The sequence below is a fragment of the Ursus arctos genome, unplaced genomic scaffold (assembly GCF_023065955.2).
Source record: "Ursus arctos isolate Adak ecotype North America unplaced genomic scaffold, UrsArc2.0 scaffold_2, whole genome shotgun sequence".
NCBI classification, from domain to species: Eukaryota; Metazoa; Chordata; class Mammalia; order Carnivora; family Ursidae; genus Ursus; species Ursus arctos.
In genome coordinates, this window is record NW_026622874.1 from 63,590,899 (window position 1) to 63,614,905 (window position 24,007).

At 59.2% G+C, this 24,007-nt stretch overlaps 2 protein-coding genes across 5 annotated transcripts; one reads left to right on the forward strand and one right to left on the reverse strand.

Moving 5' to 3' along the window:
• Nucleotides 1–130: 130 nt before the first annotated feature.
• On the reverse strand, nucleotides 131–6,669 carry METTL25B (methyltransferase like 25B). 3 transcript variants are annotated; one of them, XM_057315062.1, is made up of 8 exons: nucleotides 6,566–6,669; nucleotides 3,504–3,628; nucleotides 3,181–3,288; nucleotides 2,677–2,739; nucleotides 2,296–2,439; nucleotides 1,363–1,844; nucleotides 760–944; nucleotides 131–387 (listed from the first exon to the last, which is right to left on the reverse strand). In XM_057315062.1, exons 2-8 carry the CDS (start codon nucleotides 3,585–3,587, stop codon nucleotides 266–268), a joined length of 1,188 nt encoding a protein of 395 aa, XP_057171045.1. In that variant the 5' UTR covers nucleotides 3,588–3,628; nucleotides 6,566–6,669; the 3' UTR covers nucleotides 131–265. The 3 variants fall into 3 exon arrangements, with proteins under 3 accessions (XP_057171045.1, XP_044234996.1, XP_026340895.1); XM_044379061.3 differs by having other exon boundaries at nucleotides 3,181–3,333; XM_026485110.4 differs by lacking the exon at nucleotides 6,566–6,669 and adding an exon at nucleotides 6,118–6,401 and having other exon boundaries at nucleotides 3,181–3,373.
• An 11-nt stretch (nucleotides 6,670–6,680) lies between these two features.
• Nucleotides 6,681–11,906, forward strand: ISG20L2 (interferon stimulated exonuclease gene 20 like 2). 2 transcript variants are annotated; one of them, XM_026485113.4, is made up of 4 exons: nucleotides 6,681–6,824; nucleotides 7,422–8,270; nucleotides 10,158–10,358; nucleotides 11,002–11,906. In XM_026485113.4, exons 2-4 carry the CDS (start codon nucleotides 7,539–7,541, stop codon nucleotides 11,113–11,115), a joined length of 1,047 nt encoding a protein of 348 aa, XP_026340898.1. In that variant the 5' UTR covers nucleotides 6,681–6,824; nucleotides 7,422–7,538; the 3' UTR covers nucleotides 11,116–11,906. The 2 variants fall into 2 exon arrangements, with proteins under 2 accessions (XP_026340898.1, XP_057171046.1); XM_057315063.1 differs by having other exon boundaries at nucleotides 6,681–8,270.
• The last annotated feature ends 12,101 nt before the right edge of the window (nucleotides 11,907–24,007 follow it).

The following is a 24,007-nucleotide window of genomic DNA, read 5'->3' on the forward strand; positions in this document are numbered from 1 at the left end:
GGGAGGTCCATCCCGGGGTGCTAACCGCTAGGGAGGGTGGTAGGAGGTTGGGTGTGAGGCCCAGCTGGGCCACCTCTGCAGTGGAGCTGCACACCGTCCTTCTTTACAGACTAGTAACGACAGGGAAATAATTTCATGTGTTCAATAAATTAAAAATAAACTTTTACATCCTATTACGTTAACACACGGAGAAAGCAGGGTTCCAGGGATAGAGGATGCTGGTTCTCTGGGTGAGTGGTGCCTGGGTGGTCTCAGATGGGGTTTGTCAGTTGTCTTCAGTCTCCAGAAGAGAGAAGGCTTCACCCAGAGGCCTCTTTGTAGCCACCAGAACCAGGTTTCTGGGAGAGAGCTCAGGACTGAAGATGGGCAGGAGCTCAGCATGGAAGCCTGGGAGAAAGGCAGGGCTACTCAGAAAGAAACCACCAACTCTCAGCGGCTCCCTGCCTAGCCTATGGGCACAGCCACGTTCTCCACGGGGAGGCCTCAGGGTGTCTAAGGAGACCCAGTTCTCTACCAGGAATACAGGTGCCCACTGTAGGTTCTCCATGCCCAAGGTTCTGGCTGAAAATGCAGCTCAGGGCTGGGAGTCCAATTCAGTAGGAATCTGCACTGACCCGTCTCCGACCCCACCGGTGACTGGCTGGAGAATCACCACAGGGAGGAACCCAGGCTGCCTACCAAGTGTGGGGGCTGGGGGCCTGGAGGAGCCTCAGGACTCCAGCCCCACCCACCCTGGTCCCCACTACAGGCCACCCTCACCCTGCTCCTGAAGGTAGAGCAGCCGGTCCAGCAGTATCAGCGTCTCCACTAGTGGGGCCAGAAGCAGGGCCAGGCTGAAGAAGGCCACCACTCGGTTCTCCTGGGCCTGATGGGCCCGAAGGGCAGCCAGATTCAGCGGTAGCTGGGGATCCAGCCCCACGCGCTGGAGCCCCCGCTGCACGTACCTGCGGGGTCAGCCACAGACGGCACTCAGGTCAGTTTTAGGAACCCCCACCGCCCACTCAAAACCGTCCAGTCCTAATTCGATTGCCACTTGGCTTCCTGGGCTACCCTAGGGTGCATTTTCAAACGTTCCTCTGGCTGTGACCTAATAGTAAATCAATCGTAAAATTCATTCTCAGCCAGATCTGTCCCATTATTCGGCTGTATTTTCAGCATTTAAAAAACCCGATAGTTCCTGGATAAGAGAACGACAACACCCTTCTAAAGCAATTCTGGGAAGCTGCCCCCGAGGCTTCAACACCACCCCCCTGGGCACATGGAGAACTTCTTTAGGGTAAGCTAACAAATGAGGCTGGCCGGGGACTCGGGCCTTCAGGCAGTGATGCCCCCTCTCCACCCCCCCACCTCCCCCAGCCTCACTCTTCAATCTTGAGCTCGTGGACCCTGGGGATCCCCTGCACGCCGGGCCGCCGAAGCTCAGGCCGGGCCCCCCGGATGACGGTTTCCAGCGCTGCCCGGTAGCAGTGGGTGCGGAGGGCAGGGCCTGCTTTCTGCAGCCGCTCGGCATACTCCTCCAGGGCGTGGCAGGCTCCCTCCCGCAGCCGGTAGGGCAGCTCGCAGCCGGGCAGCCCGGCCACCCACTGACTCAATGGGTAGCTGCCGGGGTCACTCAGCTTCATGTAGCAGCAGCCCACCGAGGCCAGCGCCACCACCTCAGGGCGGGAGAAGTGCCTCAGCAAGGCGACGCTCAGGTCCCCGCAGGCGTGGAGGCCTGTCAGCAGCAAGCGGGCCCCGCTCTGTGGCAAGGTCTCCAGGGGAAGCAGAAGCTCCTCGCACAGGGCCGTGGGCTCTACCCACCTAACCACGTGGTGTGGGGAGTGGCGAGGGCCGGCGTGGACCACCTGTGGAGGCGGGATGGGACAAGCGCAGGTGGGAAGTCTGTCTGCAGTCCCCGTGTCCCCCAGTCCACCTCAGGTCACAGGAGAGGATGTGTCCTCTACGTTCCTTGCCAAGGAGGGAGAGAAGCTGGGGAACGGGACAGCTGGGCCTTGAATCAGGAGACGGGCTGAACTCTGGGCTCCTCGTCAGGAACCGCAAACCTCCTCCTCCGTCAGGGGCCTGGTAACCGACCGGCCCTTGGCAGGTGGCGGGGAAGCCAGAGCAGTGTGGAAAGCACTCGGGAACTAGAGAGTGCCTTGAAGACGTGAGGAGGCTCTGGCAAAAGGGGCAGCAGGATTAGAGATGACACCATTTCAACCCCAGAAACTGAAAAGAGTGGGTCCAGCCTCAGTGCCCCATTCCAGCCAACCAGACCTCGCCCCGCAGCCCCGGCTACAGGAAAAGCTGGTCTACCTGTGGGTGCCTCTTCTCCTCTTTTTCCAGAGCCTGCAGGAGCTCCTGGTCCAGACGCTGGGCTCTCTCCACCAGTCTCTGATCCCCTTCAATGCTCTTCACCATCAGCCCCAACCCCAGGGACATGAATCGGGAGAGATGGCCCTGGAGTCACAAGAGGGAGGATGGAGATAGCCCTGTTCAGTGCCCCCTCTGCTGTCAGCCTCCCTAGCGGTGGCCCAGGCCCCCACAAGGCTTATCTGCCCTGACAACTTCCACCACTCTTTGGCACCTGCTTCCCGGGGCCTATGGCCTCATAGCCTGCCTCCAGCTTTTTATCCCCACAACTCAAGAAAAGAAACCCCAAACCCCAAATCCTAGAATATTAGGGGTCTGACTCACCTGGCCTGAACCTATATCCACAACCTGGGTGCAGCCTGTGAGGTCACTCAGCTTCTTCACCAACTACAAGAGGAGGGAACAAAGCTCTCCTGGCCACTGGTTGTTGGCTCCCAGAGCAAACAGCCATAATGTGGGTGGAGGAGCTACAGGGGCAGGGGAAGATGGCGAGGGGGTGCCATGGAAGAGACAGGCGACACGGAAACCAGGAGGGAGGGTGCTGACCCCAGGCTCAGGCTCCTCTCCTTGCTCCTCTCAGCATGAACGAGGAGAGGAGCCCCGCCCCCCCCCCCCCCCCCCCCCGCCCCGTGAAGCCCAGAGCAGATATTGCAGGTGGAAAACGGGAAGAAGACAGTGATTCGGACACAGCCACCAACCAACCCGTCAAAAGAACAAACACGTAACACAGACGCAGCATCGAGAGAGGATTATGGTTTGCCTGCCGAGGGTGGTCCCGCAGGTGACATAAGAGGCCCACAGACACCACCCGAATGCCAGCCACCTCACCTCTCCCAGCCTCCGGATCTCGTGCTGCTTCTTGGGCCTGACGTGTTTCCGGAACGGAGCTGTCAGGCGGGAGCTCTGGCTGGGGTTCTCCAGGAACTCTGAGGGGGTCTGAAACCCAGGTGTCCGGGTAAAGGCCAGGGCATAGGCTGTGGACTTCAGGGCCAGCAGGGTGAGTGGCCACACCGACCTGTACCTGAGATAGGCCGGCCCGGGACCCCAGTGAAAAGCTCCATTGCATCCTGACCGTGCCAGTTTGTAACCCAGGAAGCCCTGGGGAGACTCTGAGCCCAAGTCCCCCGGCATGGGGCCCCTCTTGCCCATACCTGACCACTTCCCCTTCCCCGGGCATCCCCAGCAGCTGCGTGGCCAGCTGTGGCGGGTTCAGTCCATCCAGCGCTTCCTGCCATGAACCAGGGAGTGTGCCCCACAGGTTGTCTGTAAAGAATTCCTGCAGGAGAAGGGGAGAAGCAATCACCTGGCCACTGCCCTCCCCACTCCTCCTTGCCCCTCTGGACACAGGGCCCCTGGCTGCAGCCAGCAGGTGCCCCCTCCCCATCCCAGTCACCACTCTCTGAAGCCTGCTCTAGCCTCCCGCTCCCTCCTCGGGGCCCAGGCAGCATTCTGGACACGCCTCTCCTTGCAGCACTTCCCCTGCCTGCTGCTCTGTGTGTTTTCTCCACACAACTGAGCCTGGGGGTGGGGACAGGACAGACGTCTTCACCTCTGCATCCCCAACAGCACAGTGACTGGCCTGGGTTGTCAGCACGTCACCTTTTTTTTTTTTTTTAAGATTTTATTTATTTATTTATTTGACAGAGAGACAGCCAGCGAGAGAGGGAACACAGCAGGGGAGTGGGAGAGGAAGAAGCAGACTCCCAGCGGAGGAGCCTGATGTGGGACTCGATCCCGGAACGCTGGGATCACGCCCTGAGCCGAAGGCAGACACTTAACAACTGCGCTACCCAGGCGCCAGCACGTCGCCATTTAACACTCTACCATTATGTGCCCCAGACACTTTACGTGCCAGACGCTGTACGTGATAGAATGTGTTTTCATTCCTGCGTTTGTGCATCACCCACTCTGGAGCTCTGGTCACGCACCAAGCTCTAGTCTAGGCTCAGAGAATACAACGACAAACTAGATAAACGAGATTCCTGTTCTTGCAAAGTTTACGTTAAAAAAAAGATAACTTCAGGTAACATCGAATGTCACATAGACGCTAAAACACTGACGAAACAGCGACACGACAGAGTCTGAGAGAACTGCTTCAGAGAGGGTAACCAGGGAAGCCTCGTCTGAGGAGAGGGGCACTCCAGCTGAGACATGAATGATGAACACACAACAGCAGAAAAGAAAGGCCAGGCTGTAGCTGCCAGAGGGGGGACAGCTGTGGAAATGTGGGGGCCAAAGAGCACCAACTGCCAGTCATAAAATAAATGGATCACGGAAATGTAACGTACAGCAGGTGACTGTAGCTAATAACACTGGATTTGAAATACCTGAAAGCCGGCGAGAGATCTTAAAAGTTCTCATCCAAAAAAGGGGGGGGGGGAGGGACTGGGTGGCTCCGGCGGTTAAGTGTCTGCCTTCGGCTCAGGTCATGATCTCCAATCCTGGGATCCAGCCCTGCGACTGGCTCTTTGCTCAGCAGGGAGTCTGCTTCTCCCTTTCACTCTCCCTGTCTCTTTTGTTCTCTCTCTGAAACAAAGTCTTTAACAAATTCAAGTAATAACAAATACTTATAAAATACTTTAATGCACCAGGCGGTGTCCAAAACATTTTCCATGCATTAATGCATTTAATCTTCAAACAAACCTATGAGGTTAAGTACTAGTTTATCTCTCATTTTACACATGAGACTGACGCACAGCAATTAAGTAACTTGTCCAAGCCGAAAAGCTAGTAAGTAGCAAAGCTGGGATCTGAAACCAACTCTACTCTAGTTCTTGCTCCTAACCCCTCTGGTTCTTCCTGTGGAGGAAAACATTCCAGGCACACTAGTAAGTGCAAAGGCCCAGGTGCCTGCCATGTTACTGAACAGAAATCAGGCCAATGTAGGTGTGGAGAGTGAATGTGGGAGAACCAAGGTGATGGCCTTAGAGAGACAGCAGGGGACAGATCGTGCGGTGCTTTCTACGTAATGGTAAGGAGTTAAGATTTCATCAAAGCACCCAGGAAGCAAGGCAGTGCCTTGATCAGATTTATTTATTTTAAATAAGTAAACTCTACATCCAACGTGAGGCTCAAACTTACTACTCTACCACTGACCCAGCCAGGCGCCCCTCATCAGATCTACGTTTTAAAAGAGATCGGCTGTTTTGTGAGGTAGACAGAGATCAGTTGGTATCCATTCTGCAGGTAGAGCTGCAGGAAGGACTGGAGTGTAAATCAATAAAGGAGGAAGCTGAATCAAGGACGCTTCTGGGTTTGGGGGCTGAATGGGTCAGTGGGTGCTGGTGCCATTCATACATCATCTCATTTATTCTTCACCGTGAGCCTTCAGAGAGGGATCAGTATTACAGTTGAGAAACCCGGGCTAGGAGGAGTTTCTTTAAACGCCTAAGGCTGACCCCGTAAAGGAGGCAGAAAGTCAGACTCCAAAGCCCTAACTGTCCATTACATTGCTGAGCCAGGGATTTAGTCAAAGCTTGGGTGAATTCCGGAACACCTCGCATGTTCCCAGCAGAGATCAACGTAGCCGCGGCACGGCTCAATCGTCCACGCGTTTTATTTTGGACTTGGGAAGGTGAGAGAAACCACCCGGAGGTTAGGAATATTAATATGTACGTCAACTGAAAAGCAAGAGGGGGATGACCCCTTTCTTGCACAGACGCGTACGGGAGAGGGCAGAAGCCACCTCTCCGGATTCTCCGCCTGCCGTGCGCACCCACCCCACCGCTCCCCCGGGAGCACCCCCCCACACCCCCGTGGCCTCACGATGATGTAGGCGTCCAGGATGGAGCGGTAGCGCGCCAGCACACGGGTGAGGTTCACAGCCAGCTGCCTCCTCTGCTCCAGAGAGAGGCCGCGCGCTGAGACGCCCGGCATCCCGGGGGGCAGCCGGTGGCGTCAGCAGCGAGAGCGCGCTGCGCGAGGAGGGGGCCAGCGCCAGTCCCACGCGGGGGCCCCTCGGCTCCCTCACCCCCGACGCCCCCTTCCCCGGCCCGCGGCTGGGGACGAAGACGGGACGCGCCCCCTAACGTCACAGGTCGCGACGCAGCGCGGGCGCACATGTGGGGCGGGGCGCCGGGCAGTACGTCACAGAGGCGTGCCGCGGCGCCGAGGCCCGCCCCTCCCCGCGCAGTTCCCTCCTCTCCCGGAAGTGAGGCCAGTCCCGCGTGCGGCGTTTCCCGCGGGGCGCGGCCTCCCCACCTTCGAGTTGTACCTCCACGGGGCTAGAGGGGCCGGGGAGCGCATCCCGCCCCCGCCGCCCCCCACGCCGCCGCCGCCGCCGCCGCCGCTGCCGCTGCTCACGCACTCGGAGTCCCTGGCCTCGCTCCCGGAGGCAGGGGCGCTGCGGGCGCGCGCACGCCGGCCCCCGGCGCGGTCCAATCCGCGCGCCTGCCGGCCCGGGCCTCGCCGGCGCGCGCCGACTTCCGCATCCGGCTCCGGGCGCTTCCGCTCTTAGCGGGGCCCGCTGGGAGGTAGGTGTGGGCTCCAGGGGCGCCCTTCGTGGCGGGGATCCCCCTCAACCTTGGCGTGCTCGCCGAAGTAGGCGGCCCCCAGCCTTGGTTCTCCCGGTGGATGTGTGTTGTCAGAGGGCCTGTCTTGGGAACAGGGCTGGAGTGAGATGCTTGCTCAGGGTTTCCCCGCCTGGAGCCGAGGGAGCCACGCGAGGGGTGCCGGGGTAACCCAGAGGCCTTGGGGGCCGGGCCCGCCACTGTTGGCGAGCACACTTAGACTTCCCCTCCCCGTGCGGATAATGGAGCTCCCGTGTTCTGGCTTTCCAGGCTCAGAGTTCGAGCCGGTTGGCCCTACAGCCCCCTCAGTTTCGGAATGAGACTGAGCTCAGGGGAGGGCAGGTGACCCTTGTGAAGATCCTACAGCTCGTGAATTGTTGGGCCGTGCCAGAATCCAGGCTTCCTGGCTCAGACAGTGCTCCTAACATCATTTCACGTTACAGATTCATTCCCACTCTGGGCGGTAGCTCTGATGCCTTTCCAACTTTAAGCCCCACGCAGATGGGTCTTATCGTTTCCCCGGCCGGCGGGCTCGGTTATCAGGATCACTTTCTTCCCCAGGGTGTACCCCAGACCTCCAGATGTCGGCCTGTGGGGTTCAACAGAGGATGAATCCTCTGTCTCCTTGTCATCAGTAAGCCACTCTTCCCACCTGCTCTCCCGCCATCCACTGTCCTCATGTCTACCTTACTCCTCAATCTGGATTTTGGTGAACCTCCCCCCAAAAAAGCATTTGAAGGGAATGCCAAGCACCGCAAATTTGTCCGGAAGCGGCGGCTCTTGGAACGGAGAGGCTTTCTGAATAAGAAGAACCAGCCCCCGAGCAAGGCATCTAAGCTGCACTCAGAACCTCCAAAGAAAGGGGAGACTTCTAGCATAGATGGCACTTGGAAGGTCTCTCCCCTTCCAAAAAAGAAGACCGTTGCCTCCAGCAGTGGGCCAGAGCAGGCCCTGGACAAGAAGGCAGCAGTGCCGTGGCTAACCCCTGCCCCTGCACAGAAGCCGGGGTCTGCAGTGGCTAAAGTGGATTTGCTGGGGGAGTTCCAGAGCGCCCTTCCAAAGATGAGGAGCCACCCAACTCGCCCCCACAAGAAGGGCCCCCAGAAGAACCCTACTCAGAAGAATGCCCCACAGAGCTCCACCCAATCTCATTCAGACAATAAATGTTCCGGAGCATCCCAGAAGATGCCAAGGAAGATGGTGGCCATTGACTGTGAGATGGTGGGCACGGGACCCAAGGGGCACGTCAGTTCCCTGGCCCGATGTAGCATCGTCAACTACCACGGAGACGTGCTTTATGATGAGTACATCCTGCCCCCCTGCCACATCGTGGACTACCGGACCAGATGGAGTGGCATCCGGAAGCAGCACATGGTGAACGCTACACCCTTCAAGACCGCCCGGAGCCAGGTGAGAGGCGGGGGGGACACTGGAGGCAGCGAGGTCACCCTAGGAAGGTGCCGAAGGATCGTGGAGGAGGAAAGGGGGGTGGACTGCCAGGTGAAGGGGGCTTCCTGCTGGAGTAAGGTGTGCTGAGAGTCCAGAAAGTTACGGTTAGCTGCTGTGATGAACTAGGCTAGCTGAGATCTACCTGAGCTCCCGAAATGAATCCTCATCTGGGGAACTGGGAATCCACACAGAGGAATAACAGCCGCTGAGGGGCAGAGCAGCAGGCATGAATGGCGAGGGAAAGGGCTCAATCTGGGAATGCCTTGTAGAGCTGGAGTTTGGGGTTGAGCACGGAGAGGGGGAGAGGGTGCCCAAGCAAGTGTGGCAAGCATGGGATGTGTTGGGGGCAGGAGCAGGGTGATGTGTGTACCTGGGACAAGTAGCCTAAAGGGGGGGGGGTAAAAGACACGGGGCTGGCTTGTCGGGGTTCTCACCTCACTCACTGAGCACACCTCCTCATGGTGGCCCCATACTGGATGCTGGACGCTGGCAGCACCACAGAGGGACAGGGAAAGGAGGGTGGACTTGGGAGGCGCAGGGAGGAGGCGGAGAGGAAGCCGCCTGGTCTTGGGTGGCCTCCAGAGGGCGCCTGTGGTCTGCGTCTATCACTTCAGCTCCACATTCTCTTTCTTCTCTGGACTCGCGGTGTTCCACTAATTCTGTTCGTGCCCTGACAGTTGGAGGAGCTTCATTAGAGGTGAAGGGGCTGGATTTTAGAACTTGAGAGGAAGGGCTGCAGATTCTGTGTGCTAGGGCACCGGTGAGCAGGGCTTGGGAGAGGCAGAAGGTGGGATGGGTCTGAGATCTTGAATCCCCGTGACTCCGAGGGCTGTTGAATGAGCACACAGTGGGGGTGTTGGTGGATGGTGAGTGGCAGCTGCGGTCTGGAGCACACAGGAACCTAGTTGATTGGACTTCCGTCGGGTTTTCATGATAGAGCGCTTTCCCGGTGCCCACGCTGAGGCGTGAGACCAGGGGGATGTTCAAATAGGTCTGGCCCCTCCCGGGGGCTTCTGTTGGCTATGCACGGTCCCCGGGGCTCCTGTTGGCTATGCACGGATCGATCATAGGACTGTCGCTCTTGTTCGCAACCTGTTTGGAGTCCATTTGGGGAATGGCCTTCAGAGCTTGTGGCATACTCTTTGGTTGTCCTTTTGCTTTTAGATACTGAAATAGTGAGAGGTTACTTGGTCTCAAGACTAGTATGAGTAAGGTTCCTGAGCAGCTGGTGAACGGATGCAGCGAGTGAGTAGAGCAGTGGGGCGGACTTTCTGGGCTGCATGGCTGCTTCCCTCTGCAGCCCGACTCTACAAGTGATTCTTAAGCTTTGGAGCTTGTAGGCCCTTCCAAAGTCATGGAAATCATAGACCGCCCCCCGCAAAAAAAAGCCCTATATGCGTAACTGTTTGCATACGATTTGGGGCTTCTGTTACCTCCTTGGAGCCCATCTTTGACTGCATTTTTCCAAGCCTCGTGTCTAAGGCCAGCGTGTGGGAATGGCTAGAGAAGTTCACGTAGCAAGCCAGAACCGAACTGGATAGTAAGCGAACATCGCACACATGAGTGTGATTTGGGACTGAGGCAAATTAATCTGTCATTCGGGTGGAAATTAATGAGAAGATAAGGAGCCATTGGTAAGTCCAAACCGGGTTACACCACCGGCAACAGCTGCTTTCACCTCGGGGAGTGGAGATGGAGCTCAGATGGAGGAAACCTATGGGAGAGGGCGAGGTAGGTGAGCACATGGTGCAGAGAGTCTGGACGGACCGATGGCCACGTCGGACTTCTGGGATGCAGCGGCCCCGCCAGCTTGGCCTCTTCACCAGCGCATCCTCTGCTCCCTTGCAGATCTTGAAGATCCTCGCAGGGAAGATCGTGGTGGGGCATGCCATTCACAACGACTTCAAAGCCCTTCAGTACTTCCACCCCAAGTCCCTCACCCGCGACACCTCCCACATCCCCCCTCTCAACCGGAAGGCCGACTGCCCGGAGAATGCCACCATGTCTCTGAAGACCCTCACCAAGAAGCTTCTGAACCGGGACATCCAGGTGATGTCTCCCCAGATGCTCTCAGGCCCCCGGCTCGGACCCGGGGAGGGGGGCTCCTTACTGCCTCACTGCAGACTCAGGCCCCAGATGGCTCTGGACGTAGATGCAGGCAGGCTGCTCTAATGGGAAGAGCTTTGGGCAGGGCGGCCCAGTAGTCTCTCCATCTGTACGTAGGGTAATGGTTCCTGTTCTCTGCCTCATAGAGTGTCCCAGGGGGTGCTTGGGAGAGGGAAAGTCTTCAAGTGCATGCAGAACCCTAGCTGGGAAAAGAAGTGAGCACATTGTGGTGGTCTGAGAGTCTGCAGAGGGGGCGCCCGGGCCTCTTGTGCAGTCGACACATATGCACTGGGAGAAGGGCGGGCGCACGTCGTGTAGGGAGTGGTTGTGGAAGTGGGGAAGGTGCCAGACTCGGAAGGCCTGTCAGTGATCTGGAACGTTGTGTTTGCAGAGTGCAGAACAGCGTGGCTTGTACAGTCCACGGAAAGGACCGAGGTGAACAGGAGCATAGGACTAGGTCCCACCAGAGTCCTAGCTTTGCAGGCAGTGACCGCAGCAGCAGCGTGTCGGGGGCAGGGAGAGCCAGTCGGGAAGGAAAGAGATAGTCTCTTGGGGCTTCATGCTCTTGTCTTCGTGCTGCGTTCAGGTGGGGAGAAGCGGACACTCCTCCGTAGAGGACGCCCAGGCCACCATGGAGCTGTACAAGTTGGTGGAAGCCGAGTGGGAGCAGCACCTGGCCCAGAGTCCCCCAGAAGACTAGTGGCAGCGGGGGCGCTGGCGACGTGGGGAGGCAGAGGCCGCAGCGCACACAGGAACACAGGGCCGTGGACCGGTGGACAGCTCCCCCGCTCTACCTCCTGGGGAGCTCAGCTGTGAGGGAGGCAGAGGCTCCCCCCCCCCCCGGCTTAATAGTCATTGGAATCTCACCTCCAGTGTTGTGTTGTGTGTCTGGTTACATTTTCCGAGGAAGGAGAAAGCCTCCGCGTCAGAAGCAGCCCTACACTGTTTACCTCTTAAATGGTGCTAACCACAGGTCCCAGGGTGCTGGGCTCCGGCGGGCCTTCAGACCTTCATGGGGCAGGGCGCCCTGGCAAGCGTAGTTTCCCAGACTGCCTTATCACCAGGAAGGCCACAGATCCCATTTTATGCCTTTTGTTCTCAAGTAATTAGCAGCCCCCTCTTTCACTCTCATAAGAAGCCTGGTTGGATGACAGCATTTTCCAGACTCAGCTTTTGGCTCAGAGTTTCCACCTCGTCTGTGCTGGCCTGTCTCCTCCTTCCCACCTTGACCTCCAGAGGCGCCATCCCTGGGGAGGTTCCATTCTCCTTTGGGTTACAAGGCAGCAGAGGTAAGAGCGTGATTTGCAAATCAACTTTTCTGATTTAGGAAAGCAGTCTCTTTCCTAAAGTAATAGAGAATTTATTTAATTTAGATCCCCTTTGGTAGGTTAAAAAAGAAAAGTGTTTTCATGGTTTTTAGTCTTTTACTTTGTTAAACCAAGCCTCTAAAGAGTCAAATTATTCCCTCGATAAATTTTTATAACGGAAAAACACTCGTGTGCTGCTGTTGCTGCTGTTTTCACACTGGAACGCGCGGTCACTCGGAGGGCGCGTGGTCACTCGGAGGGCGCGTGCCGGCTCCGGTAGAGCCCGCAGCTCTTGAGCTTGGGAGTTGAGTTCAAGCCCGGCGTGGATCTAGAGCTTACTCGAGGAAGAAATAACCTTGTCACGAGGTCTTACGGGGCTGGTTGTGTGAGGGGTTCCGGATCTCTGTGGATGGCACCAGCTGGGCCCCTGTTGGCTAGAAGCCATCGAGAAGCACTGACCAAGCCTTGTGTGTAGCCCACGCGCTCTGCTGCCTTGTCCTCGTCCCCACCACAGACCGAGCAAACCTAAAATGATACCCCAAACCACACGGACACCTTGATACAGAGGGTATGTGACCAGCAGCATGATTCAGAGTGGGCATGCAGGAGGGACGGGGCGAGGGAGGGAAGGGTGCTTGGTGACGCCACCCTGGTTGGTCCTGCCAGCTCTTCCTCCGTGGTACACACCCTCATCTTGGGAAGGTGAGTCACAGGTCTGACCTTATGTCTGGGATCCCTGTGTGCTGTGTCTTAAGGGAATGCAGCTTCCACGTCTACACCAGGGCTCGTGCCCTCTTGAGTGGCTGGTTTGGCTGCAGGGTCAGCGTCAGAGTCACGGCAGCCGGTGGCAGGGAGTTTCCTGTTGCCAGACCGGACCTCGGCCGCGATCTTGCCGTCCCGTCCTGCACTGCAGGACCTGCTTGCACTCTGAGCCGTTGCACTCTGAGCAAGTTGGTTCCTGCTGAGCCCGACCTAAGGAATGTCCGTGACACTTCGGAGAGGTGCCAGGCGCCCTCACACACCTCTAGGTGGGAATAATCCCAGAGGGCCGCACCCAAAACTGGGACTACACGCGAAAGCGAGTCTGAGTTACGTCGTAATCAGTAGACTGGGAGATCACCTGGGAAAGTCTCCTTCGAGGTCAGCATTGAGGGTGTGTCTTGGTAAATAGCCCGCGGCTCTGATGCCCCCCTCACGCACCCTGCCTATGTCCTGAAAGCCACCTGGTCTTGGTGCAGGGCAGGAAGGAGTCGTCTTCTGCTCATCAGGAAGGACCGGGGGGGGCGGGGGTGGCCCAGAGGACCTTGCAACCATTTCCTTACTGTTTCTTCTCCTCACACATCCTGCTTAGAGCCCACCTCGCCCTGCAAGGCTGCCTGGGGCCCCCTCTACTCAAGTCCCCTTCCTTATCTGCCCCTCTGTCCCCAGGGTCCTGGCCTCCGAGGGTGGCCAGCCCCCTGCACATTGCCGCCTGAATCTCAACCAGCAAGTGTTTTGCCTGAACACCTGTCCGTCCTTCGGATGGAGCGTGCGCACGACAAAACACGCTCTTCCGATGATGCTCTTCACGGCAGAAGGAGGTGCTGTGATTCAGAGACCCCTCCGCAGGTGAGCTCAGGAGGGGGCAAGGCGTGTGAGAGATTAATCCTGCCAGACATCATCTCAGCGGTCTGAGACTTCATTGAACAAAGTGGTTCTCCACGGGGGAAGGGGAGTGGGTGTACAAGTTTCGGGGGTGGCGCTGCCCCCCCCCCCAATGGCCACAGCAAACCAGCAAGGAGGAGTCATTTGATTCCCGGTTTAGTAGACGATCACAGCGGACAATAGGAAAGCTCAACCGTGCTGTAATTAGGAACTTGCCTCAAGGCACGGGAGCCCGGGTCCAAGTTTAGCAAGACGAGTACCCACGTACGAAATCCGCAGGTGGTCTGGAGTATCCTTCGTCCACAGCGTGCGGCTCCCAAAGCGCTTCGGTTCACCCCCTGCTGCAGAACAGCCCGTGGCGTGAGAGCCAGTGACCTTGTCCCCACGGTTGGGGTTGGACTCTGCCCCATACCAAATGTGTGGCACTTTCCTTGGGGTGTCAAGCGTTCCAGCCTTTAAACCCTGGTATTCTTTTCTACCCTTGATGTTAACGGCTGTTGTCAGTAACAATGACAACCTTTTTTTGAGGGCCTCCCTGGGTCAGGCACTGTGCTGGGTCCTCCGGGTGCCTTGTGCCGTCCTGGATGAGGTAGGCGCCGGTATTCTCACGTGATGGTTGAAGAAGCCTAGGTTGACAAAAGATAAGAAATCCATCTCGCCCAGGCCCAAGAGCCGGTCTGCAGATGGGAAGCCTCTGCTTCTCCCCACTGCCCTGCTTTACTGTTGGCCCAGCCACGCGGCCTCCGAGGATGTGCCTGCTACATGCCAGGTGTTGAGCTAGACACGAGGGAAGTGGCACGGTCTTGGTCCTCTGGCTGCTTACCATCTGAGAAAGGGACACCAACAAACCGACTTCAGTGTGCTGTGGCAAGTGCTGTCCAGGGCCGTGGCGGACTTTAAATCAGGGGAGCTCTGTGCTCCCACGTGTGCAGTAGGAAGATAATGCTGCATTGGAGCTGAGCCAGGAGGCGATGGGCCGGGAGGCGAGTCCTCTTGGGGTGACTGGGATGCGCACGGGTGGAGGGCTGAATCAGTGAAGTGGGAGGATGCAAATGAGCATCCCTGAGGAGGTAGAATGAACAAGACCTAGAGATCAGGGCGGGAAGATGAAAGACGGCCTCGGTATCTCTGACCTGCGGAGAATAGAGTGGTGTCATTCACCAACAGAGAGAGTGACAGGCAGAAGGGTGGGTTTCCGAGGAAGCCTGCTGGGTGGACTTCGAGCTGCCTGCAGCTTAGCAGATGAGAGACCTGGGGCTGGGGGCTTAAAGACCACAGGGCAGCAGTGGGGGAACCTTGGACGGGGAGGAGGGCTTCCTGTAGGAAGGTGTATACGGGAGAGCACAGGGTCGAGATCAGAGGCTCGGGAACGCCGTTCTTACAGGCCTGGAGGGAGGCCTGACGGAGGCTACCAGGGGGCCACAGGGTGGCCGAAGAGTCTCTCCAGGAGGGCGGCGATAGCAGCCGACAGCACGGAGAGGGCAGGTAAGATGAGAGCCAGGGAAAGGCTCTGGCATTGGTGTGAATTGAGTGCCTTTCATCTGGGCAGTGCCTGTGGTGGGGGCGGGGAGCGTGGCAGGTGCTCGTCCGAGGTGGGCTACAGAATGAATTGGTGGTGGTGTGCACCGCTCTCCGGGGGCTCTGGAGAGGGACTGCTGAGGGCCACGATAGGACCGAGGGGTCTGAAGATGCTGCTGGCAAAGCCATCGACCGCAGGTCCTGGGGAGGCTGCAGTGGGTCCTGAAAGACGGAGGTGAGCTTCACCTTGGCCAGCAATAGGGACACTTGTCTTCTGGGCCCAAAAGGAAGGAGGAGAGTGTGGGGCAGGTGGCTATGTTTCTGGGCACCTGGTGACGTGGATTGCTCGTGAAATCGGAGCAGAGTATGAGCCAGAAGCCAGGGGACAGAAGTTGGGAGCAGCCGCGGAGGCGGGAGAACAGGCTGATGGAGGACACAGAAAGGACAGAGGTCCTGACTGAGGTCAGAGCCTGGGTTTGCAGCAGTGCTGCAAGCTGAACGTCAGGTCTTTCCTGGCCCTGTTTGGCAGCCCAAATACAGAAGGGGAGAGTTGACATGGTTGGAGCGAGAGGAGGGTGGGTGCGCTGGAGTCCCTGGACCTGCAGCCCTGAGAGGCTGAGCTGCTGAATGGGGATCGGTGGCCAGCTGCAGGCTTAGAGACCCAGTAAGGGCGAGCGTGAGCTGAATCGACAAGCTCTGTTTCTAAGACCTGGGGTGGGGTGGGGGGGGTGGGGCTGTGGAGGAGTGGGTGCATCCTGACCTCTCCCAGCCTGGCAGGGCCACTCTCGGGTGCAGACCTGATTTTTGCAGAGTACCTCTTTCATGCGCCTATCCAGGAGAGTTAAATAAATTATTAAATCAAGAAGCAAGAGCACTGGGGCGCCTGAGGGGCTCCGTCGGTGGGGGGTCTGCCTTGGGCTCAGGTCATGATCCTGGGGTCCTGGGATCAAGTCCTGCGTTGGGCCCCTGCTCAGCGGGGAGCCTGCTTCTCCCTCTCCCTCTGCCCCTCCCCCTGCTTGTATGCGTTCTCTCTCTGTCAAATAAATAGATAATCTTAAAAAAAAAAAAAGAACAAGACTACTAATGAAAGGTGCAGTAGTTTTCTTTCAGCCTAATGGTCACTGATTTTGGCTGAAGTCGTGTGCTTGCTTTCCATTCATTTGTTCTGGAAGCAGTTACTGAGAACCAGCCATGGCCAGAGACTGTTGTAGGACCAGCAAAGGCTACATGGGCTTCCTTGCAGGGGGGCTGGTGAGCGCTGCGAAGGGCAATAAGGAGGCAGGCAGATATGTGTGGACACGGGACTGCAGATGGGCTGTTGAGAGAAGATCTCTCTGAGGACAGGACGTTTGAGCAGAGGCGTGAACAAAGTGAGGAAACGCGTCACGTAAACATCTGGGGAGGAACATTCCAGAGAAGGCCGGAGGTGCAAGGGCCCTGAGGCAAGCATACACTTGGCGTATTCAGGAGCAGCAAGGCCAGTGTTGCTGGAGCAGCGTGAGCCGAGGGGAAAGGGGTCAGTGAGCAGGGGGATGTAAGCAGAAACTACAGAGCCTTTGGACCGTTGTAAGGCCTCAGCTTCTATCCACACAAAACCGGAGCCACTGCAGGGTTTTGAGCAAAGGAGTGGTTTGAACTGACTTAGGGTGTAAAGGATCCCCCCGCTCTAACCCCCGGGCTGCCGTGAAGGGAGACAGTGGGGACAGAGAGAACCGTGGAGGCTAGCTCTGCCTAGGCGAGAGATGCCAGGAGCCGGGGCAGCAGAGCTGCTAAGTGCCCTAATTAGGGACAGATTAGCTTCCCACACGATGAACTTTGGTGGGGTTGATCCTGACCAAATGTTTATTTTATATTACTTCCTTTCATTTCTTTTCTTAAGTCAGCTCTACATCCAACATGGGGCTCGAACTCACGACCCCAAGATCAAGAGTCACATGCACTTCCGACTGAGCTGGCCAGGCGCCCCCTGAACGAACGTTTAAATCAAGGCTGACATTTCGGCCTTTGAACTCTCATCTGAGCTCTGTACACACGGCCCACCCACCACGGAGCGTTCAGGGAGCGCTCGCACCCTCGGGGGTCAGGACCTAGTGTGGTTGAGGGTGGGGATTGGCTGCAGCCTCTGCGCAGTCAGACTGCGAGATCTCTTCCAGGCTATGATGAAATGGGTAAGGAACATCTAGTGGCGTTGGTGAGCCGGCTTCCCGCCCCCCCCAGGCCCTGGCTGCCTCAGCCCCCCTGTGGAGCCCCTGCTCAGGCCCTGTATCCCCCTGTCTGCCCCCGCCACTTGGCTGGGCTGCCCCCCAGGCTTGCTTGCTTGCTTTAACGTGTGTGCTCTCCAGCCTCGCTCAGGGACGCCACCAACTCTGGGCTTTCTTTGAAAGGGTGTGTGTGAGGCATCGGATTTTGAGAGGTGGGGGTGGGGGGAGAGGAGGGGAGAGAGGAGGTAGTTTTTAAGGATTTGGCATGGAAAGACAAACACCTTAATCGTCGTCCAGGCTCAAGCAGATTCATTCTGAAGTGTGAAAGAGCAAAGCTTTGGAATCAGCCAGACTGGAGACAGCACAGGGGCGGCTCTCACGTAAGGACCCGGCTGAGTCCTGCAGCTCGTGTCCGGCCGGGCCTGCCACCCCGGCCCCTCTGTCACAGCTCCGAGCAGCGCCAGGAGCCCGGTTGCTCAGTCAGGGCAGCTATTCCAAAGGAAGGGTCGGTTCTCCCCTCAGGAATCCTGCTCGGTCGCTTCTTTGGAAAGAGTCCATGAGACGGATCCAACCATAACCAAAGAGGAAGAAGGGGGACTGCCCCTGCCCTGGGAGCCTGGGAGGGAGATGGAGCCCACACCCCGGACCCGGAGGGAGGCAGGGGCAGATAATCCAGCCTGGCAGCTCGAGGCGGGGGCTGGGGCTCTGGGCTGGGCTGGGAGAGTGGGTAGATCTGGGAAGCTTTCCTGAAGGGTGAGCGGGTGGAGCCGCAGAAGGAGCAAAGGGGCCTTTGGAGAAAGGGCCGAGTGTTCTGGCGGCTTCCTCCTAGGCTGGGACTGCCCCCCACCATGCACGCCCTCCAACCAAGGCACAGAGCGACTCCTGCCAGCTCTGGCATTGGTTCCCTGGGGCTCCTGGAGGCCTAGCCCCAGCGGTCTGGGAGATCTAGACGGGGATTTGGCCCACAGTAACGAGAGAGACCCACAGCAGCGAGAAAGGCCTGCGAGTGTCCAGGACCCAGGCTGGCTCCGTCTCTGGGCCAGGTCCTACGAGCTCAGCAGGAAGACAGGCCCACCAAAAGTCCAGGTCATCTGGAGCCCTGGAATCCTGAGGCTGACCGTCCCAGAGCTCTGGGGTTTAGGAGGCGGGAGACTACAAAATCCAGGAGACGCTGGCTGGCTCCTTTGATCCCCCAGGGACGTGTCCCTGCGGATCCCCAAGTGCCAAAACTCCCCCTTGGATGTCTTCCCCAGGTTGGTGGAGGAGACACAGGCAGGGGAGGTGGGGCTTTGTCAGGGCAGCCTGGCCAAAATTCTCAGGTGCTAGCCCGGTGCCCCCTGGGAATCCGGGCAGGCCGGGGCCCCTGGTGGACGAGGTGGGACAGGGGGTAATAGGCAGGGGGAGGCCGGAGACTGCTCAGTCTCTCTTTGACAGCTAACATTTTCCAGAGCCGGCGCCTGAAGGAGAAAGGAAATCAGAGCTTCCCACCTCACACATCTTTTTCCCATTTTGTTCATGCTGCCCAGGGAAAGCCATTAGGGCTAGGTCAGTCTGGGGCCTCCCCCACTGCCCATCTCTCTAGCCAGCTCTGAGGAGGGGCAGGGGTGGAGGGGAGGGTCACTGGAAGGACAAGGCTCTAGCCTGCGAAGGGGGCCGACTCTGAACTCTTTTTTTTTTTTAAAGATTTTTTATTTATTTATTTGACAGAGAGAGACAGCGAGAGAGGGAACACAAGCAGGGGGAGTGGGAGAGGGAGAAGCGGGCTTCCTGCCAAGCAGGGAGCCCGATGTGGGGCTCGATCCCAGGACCCTGGGATCATGACCTGAGCCGAAGGCAGAGGCTTAATGGCTGAGCCACCCAGGCGCCCCAACGACTCTGAACTCTTGTATCCATTAATTGCCTGCCCACTCAAGATGGGGGCGTGGGGGCAGAGACCCCAAGCCCAGGCTTCTGGGGCCCTCACTCACGCTGCTCAGATCCCCCGCACCTGCACCTCTGGCTCTGTCTCTAGGGAGTCTGGCCCACTGGCCTTGAGGACCTGGGAGCCTGGGCCTGGTCTGCAGCAGGAAGTGCCCTGCCGGTGGGGGAGCTGGCCTCCTCCCTGGAGCCAGGCGGGGGCCCAGACTGCTGGGTATCCTGGTCTGGAGGCCAGCTGGCTTGGGAGCACGGAGGAGCCTGGAGGAGGACTCCTCCCTAAACTGACTGACCTCCTTCCTAAGGCTGAGCCATTGGCTCCTGTTACCCTGCCCTGCTCCCAGGGACAGTGAGGCCGATGCCCTCATTCTAGGCTTATCCAGTACCTCAACCCCCCCGCCCCCCCTTCTCTGGGAACCTTGGCCTTCTCCCCTCCCCCCTGCCCCTTTTCCTCTTCAATCCCGGAGTCTGCTGCTCTGGCCTGGTGCCCACCCTCTGCACTTCAGGCTGGAAAGGGAACAGAGCACCCAGCCAGTCTGCAGCCCTGCTGATTTCTTTCTTCTGCCAGAAACTCCAGATCATCTCTATGGGGACAGGGATTCCCTGGACCCCCGGCTGGCTCTTCTTCAATTTTCCATCCTCAGCGAGGGGGAGAGGAGGCCTCTGGGGGATGGCTTGGGCTCCCCAGAACAGGTCCTGGGCTAAGTTGCAGGCTGTCCCTCTTTGCCAGGGCTGGCCACGTCCCCAGGTACCCTGCAAACCCAGGTGTTCAGCCTGCTGAACTTGTCACGGCTCGGCCTTCCCTTTCCTGCCCTGGGCTGTCAGGGGTTAAGGGACCAGTGCAGGGCAAGGGGTGGGAGTGGCAGGGGGGTCTGGCCCTCCTCACAGGCTCATAAAAGCCGAGAGGAGTTTAACTGCAGGTCACCGGGCTGCCTGACTTCTCCATCCAGCAATGCTGCCCTGGGGGAGGGTGGGGGGCGGGGGGGGGTCCTTCAGGAGAGGAAATGGGGGCCGCAGCTGGCCAGGATCAGGGCCAGGCCCCTCTGGTGTCTGATGCTGGCAGTTGCCATCAACAGTGCCCAGTGCCGGCCACACTGGATCCCCACCTCCGCCTTGGAGGTTCTCTAAAAAGCAGGAGGACTCCAGAGTAGGGGGAGCGGGACGTTGGTGCCTGTCCCTGCAGCAAGCTAGGGGAACGGGCGGCAGTGGCATGAGTGGGGAAAGAGGGGATGCCCTCCACCAGACCAGCAGGAAGCAGTAGTCTGGGGGACAAAGAAACAAGCACCCCCGGGTCAGAGAGCAAGAGCCGTGCGCCTGCTCCCCATGGGCAGGGTCTCCAGGTTCTCTCTGTGCTGCCCCCTGAAGAGGCCAGCAGAGCCAGGGGCCTCTCTCAGGGGACAAGACTCAGTCTGGACACGTCCTCGGCCAGGGCATCCCCACCTCCTCCCTCCTGCCTGCCCAGCTCAGCGCGCCCGGCCCAGCCCCGAGGAGAGCGTTGGCAGCTGGGAACCAGACAGCAGAGCCAAAAACAACAGAGGAGCTGCCTGGCTGCCTCACAGACCCTCGCCTGCTTTGTGATTTCCCCGGAGCCGGCAGCCCTCCTCCCACCCGAGGTTCCGACCCTGCCCAGCCACACCTGCCTCCTTCACCAGGGCCTGGGGTGGCCCTGGAGGTCCCTGACATCCCCTCCTTTCGAGTCCAGCTGCCCCTTTCTTTGGGTCACTCAGGATTCTCTGCCCACACCTTCCCTGGCTTGAGGGGACTCTGGCTGCTTTCCAGGTCTCTGACCCCGTCTCCCAGCTGGCGGGAAGCCCTAGTCCCTGCTGTAACAGCCATCTGATGTGGGGAGAACCGGGGCCAGGCCTTCCCAGCTGTGAAAAGTGCTGGGTCCCTGAGCCCAGGCAGACAGACAAGAATGGAACAGTCCCCTCTGTACTGAGGGTCAGACCAGACCAGGAGGCAGGATGCTTGAGTTGACACTGCGCCACACAGACTTCTGAGAGCGTGGGGACGAGGGGACACCACTGTCCTGCCCCCGCCACTCCCAGCTCCTTTTTTCTGCTCTCGGACACCCCCCCCTATCCCGCAGAACTTCTGCCTGGTCCGCTGCCCTCCGCTGAGGGGCAGAGACCCAGTGTCCAGCCTGACCTGGGTTTAATTTCTCCAGGACTCCCAGCCAACAAACTCTGTGACCCGGCAGACGCAATAACACTGCTCAGGGTGAGGCTCTTCTCCAAGTGCTGAACTTGGCCGGGAATCTCCTTGTCCCGGGGAGGGGGAGGGGGAGGGTTCATGACTCTGCCCCTCTCTTCATCCCCAGCTGGGCAGGTGGTCCCTCCTGCCCCATCCTCAAGGGAGTGGCAGAGAGGTAGGGGCAGCTTCTCTCCCCCAGCCCCCCCCCCTCCATCGTGCATCCATCCACGTGCACTCATGCGCGCGCTCCTCCCCCCAGCCAGAAGGGGGCGCACCTCTGTTCCTTCTGCTGCTAAAGCCAGACACTTTCCTCTTAGCCTCACTGCCATAGGAACAAAGCCCCAGAAGGTTCCTTGCCTAGCTCTCAGGACTGTTTCCTCCCCACCCCTACTCTGCCTCTGCTGCCCCAGCTTTTCTCACCAACTCTGCACCCTTCCCCAGTCTCCAAATTCCTGGGGGAGCCCCCGACAGGGATATGACCAAGGTTCCTAGAAAGGGAGAATGGGTTGCCCCGGGGCTGACCTGTGTCAGCTTTGGTCTTAATGAAAAGGCCAGCGACACTAGGAAATTCCTTCTCATTGATCCTGGCGGGAAATTAAAGCCAGTTGTTTGTGACCGAGTGAGTGACAGACAGGGGCTAAGCTCCTCCCCATCGCCTGGCTCCAGGCCTGGTCCCTGCCCCTAGGCTCCCCCATCCTCCACTGTTAGCCCCCTTTCCCATCCCCCAATCCTCTTGTCCCACCCACAGTGTCCCCCAACCCCCTTCCCTGCATCTTTCCTAAGCCCCCTCCACTTGCCCGCCCGCGTGCTCCTGTGGCAGACAGGGCTGGAGACCTGCTTCCCGGCACCCTACTCCAGACCCTCTACCCACCTCGCTTAGCCAGGGCTGGGGTGCAGGGGCTGGAGCTCAGGCCCAGAGCTGCCAAACCACAAACACTCACATCTGGAAAAAATTCCCCTCCCAGCCCGACTTCCCTTTGTCTTACTTCTGTCTCTTTGGAACTTCTGGCCGCCAGGCCAGTGGGGGGAGTGAGGAAGTGAAGCGAGGGGAGTGGGCCCAGGCCTCCCTGCCCCCACCCCAGGGAGCCCCCCTTTCAGCCTCCCCAGGATCCTCAGCCAGACCACATCCCCCCTCTGCTCTTGTAGGTCTGGCCTCCTGATGACTGTCTTTTGGGTGAGGTTTTAACACCCTGAGTCACCATGCTTGTGGGGAGAGGGCCTGTGCTGGCCCTTCTCTTCTGCAGTAGGAAAGATACCCACTGAGCAGGGGACTGGACCCTTCTGGCTGGGGGCTCAAGAGGGCTGGTGTGGAGAGGAGGTGGGCAGATTGACGCTGGTGGAAGAGGTGGGGAGCAGTGAGGGGGGAAGGAGGGGTGCGGGAGTTCCTGCCATGTTCCCTCCCCCAAGCCTCTCCTCATCCCTTTGGCCAGGAGCCTGATTTCACTGTCAGAACCTAATCCCCCTCCCTTTACCTACAGCAGCGAGAGAGCCGGTGGGGGAGGAACACAGGCCAGCTGCAACCCCAGGCCCTAAGCACCCCCAGGGGCCACCCCCTTCCCTCCACCACCTCTGCTTTTGTCCTTCAAAGAGCTCCGACCTGCTGCCCTCCTATTTCCAGAAGCCCAGGCCACCCCCACCCCCAGATAAGCCCTCCCACACAAACCCTGAACCCTAAAGCCAGGCGGAAGCATCCAGCTCCCTTCTGCAAACCTGACAGTGGATCGGCTTCCCCTGCGGGGGCCGTTGAGTCCCTTCTATCATAGACCCTCCATCCGTCCTGCCCACAGGCACCCTAGCTGCTTTACTCTTTCAGAAACACATGCATTATGCAGATTTCCCTCTTTACAGCACAGAGGCTCCAGCCTTCTCCAGTCCTTGGTGAAGCCTCCAGCCCCTCTGCTTTGGCTCTATTCCTCCGACGCCTCCCCAGCCAAGGCCCCCAACCCGGTAGAGCGTTCCAGGGCTCTAACGACAAGGGTTCAGGATCTCAGTGAGCCTGTCCTCTGCTCCACCCACGGCCACGCTGGCAGGGAGGGGCCAGCGCTGGGACCAGATGGGTTTTTCCTCCTCGCCTCGCCAAGGAGTTGGGAGCGCACTCCTGGGCCGGTAGCTGGGGTGGGGTGCGGGGTGGGGTGCGGTGCGGGCAGCGGGGCCACGTGCACGCCTGCGCCGAGGGCAGCTGGGCTGCAGCATCCCTGTACGCGGACCGGCCCGTCCGCCTCCGCCGCTCTGCGGTTTGCGGCCTCGGATCTCCCCGCCACTCTCCGGGGCTCCCCGCTTGACCTGCATCGTTTCAGGCTCCCAGCCCTCCCCACAGGGGTCTCGGCGGGGAGCTGGGCCCTGCCGCCTCCTTTGATGTCCCGCTTCGGAGCCGCCGGCGGAGGGGCGGCCGCTCCTAAGGCCCCTTGGATGGCGCGGGATGGTGACACCTGAGACCCCGCTCCACCCCTTCCCGGGGCACCCAGACTCCCTCCAACCTGGGTGGCAGCGCGGCGCGCCGGGACTCCACGCCTCCGTCCCGCCTCCCCTCCCTGCCGCCTGCTGCGATCCCCTGGGGGCTCGGGGAGCCAGGCGACAGAGAAAGCGCCTTAATAAAGAGCTCGTGTCAAGTGATTGTCTGTGACCTCTGCCCTCCCCAGCCTTGTGCCCGGGGCTCCTGCTTAACCCTTCGATGCCCGCCCAACTCCTTAAGAGGAAAGAGTCTCCCCGCGCCAACTTCCTGAGTCCCCCGGCGCTGCGGCAGCCCTGAACCCCCGGGAGGCCGGCGCGGGCCGGGGGCCGCTCCCTCCCACCCCCTCGAGCCGTTCCAGCAGGG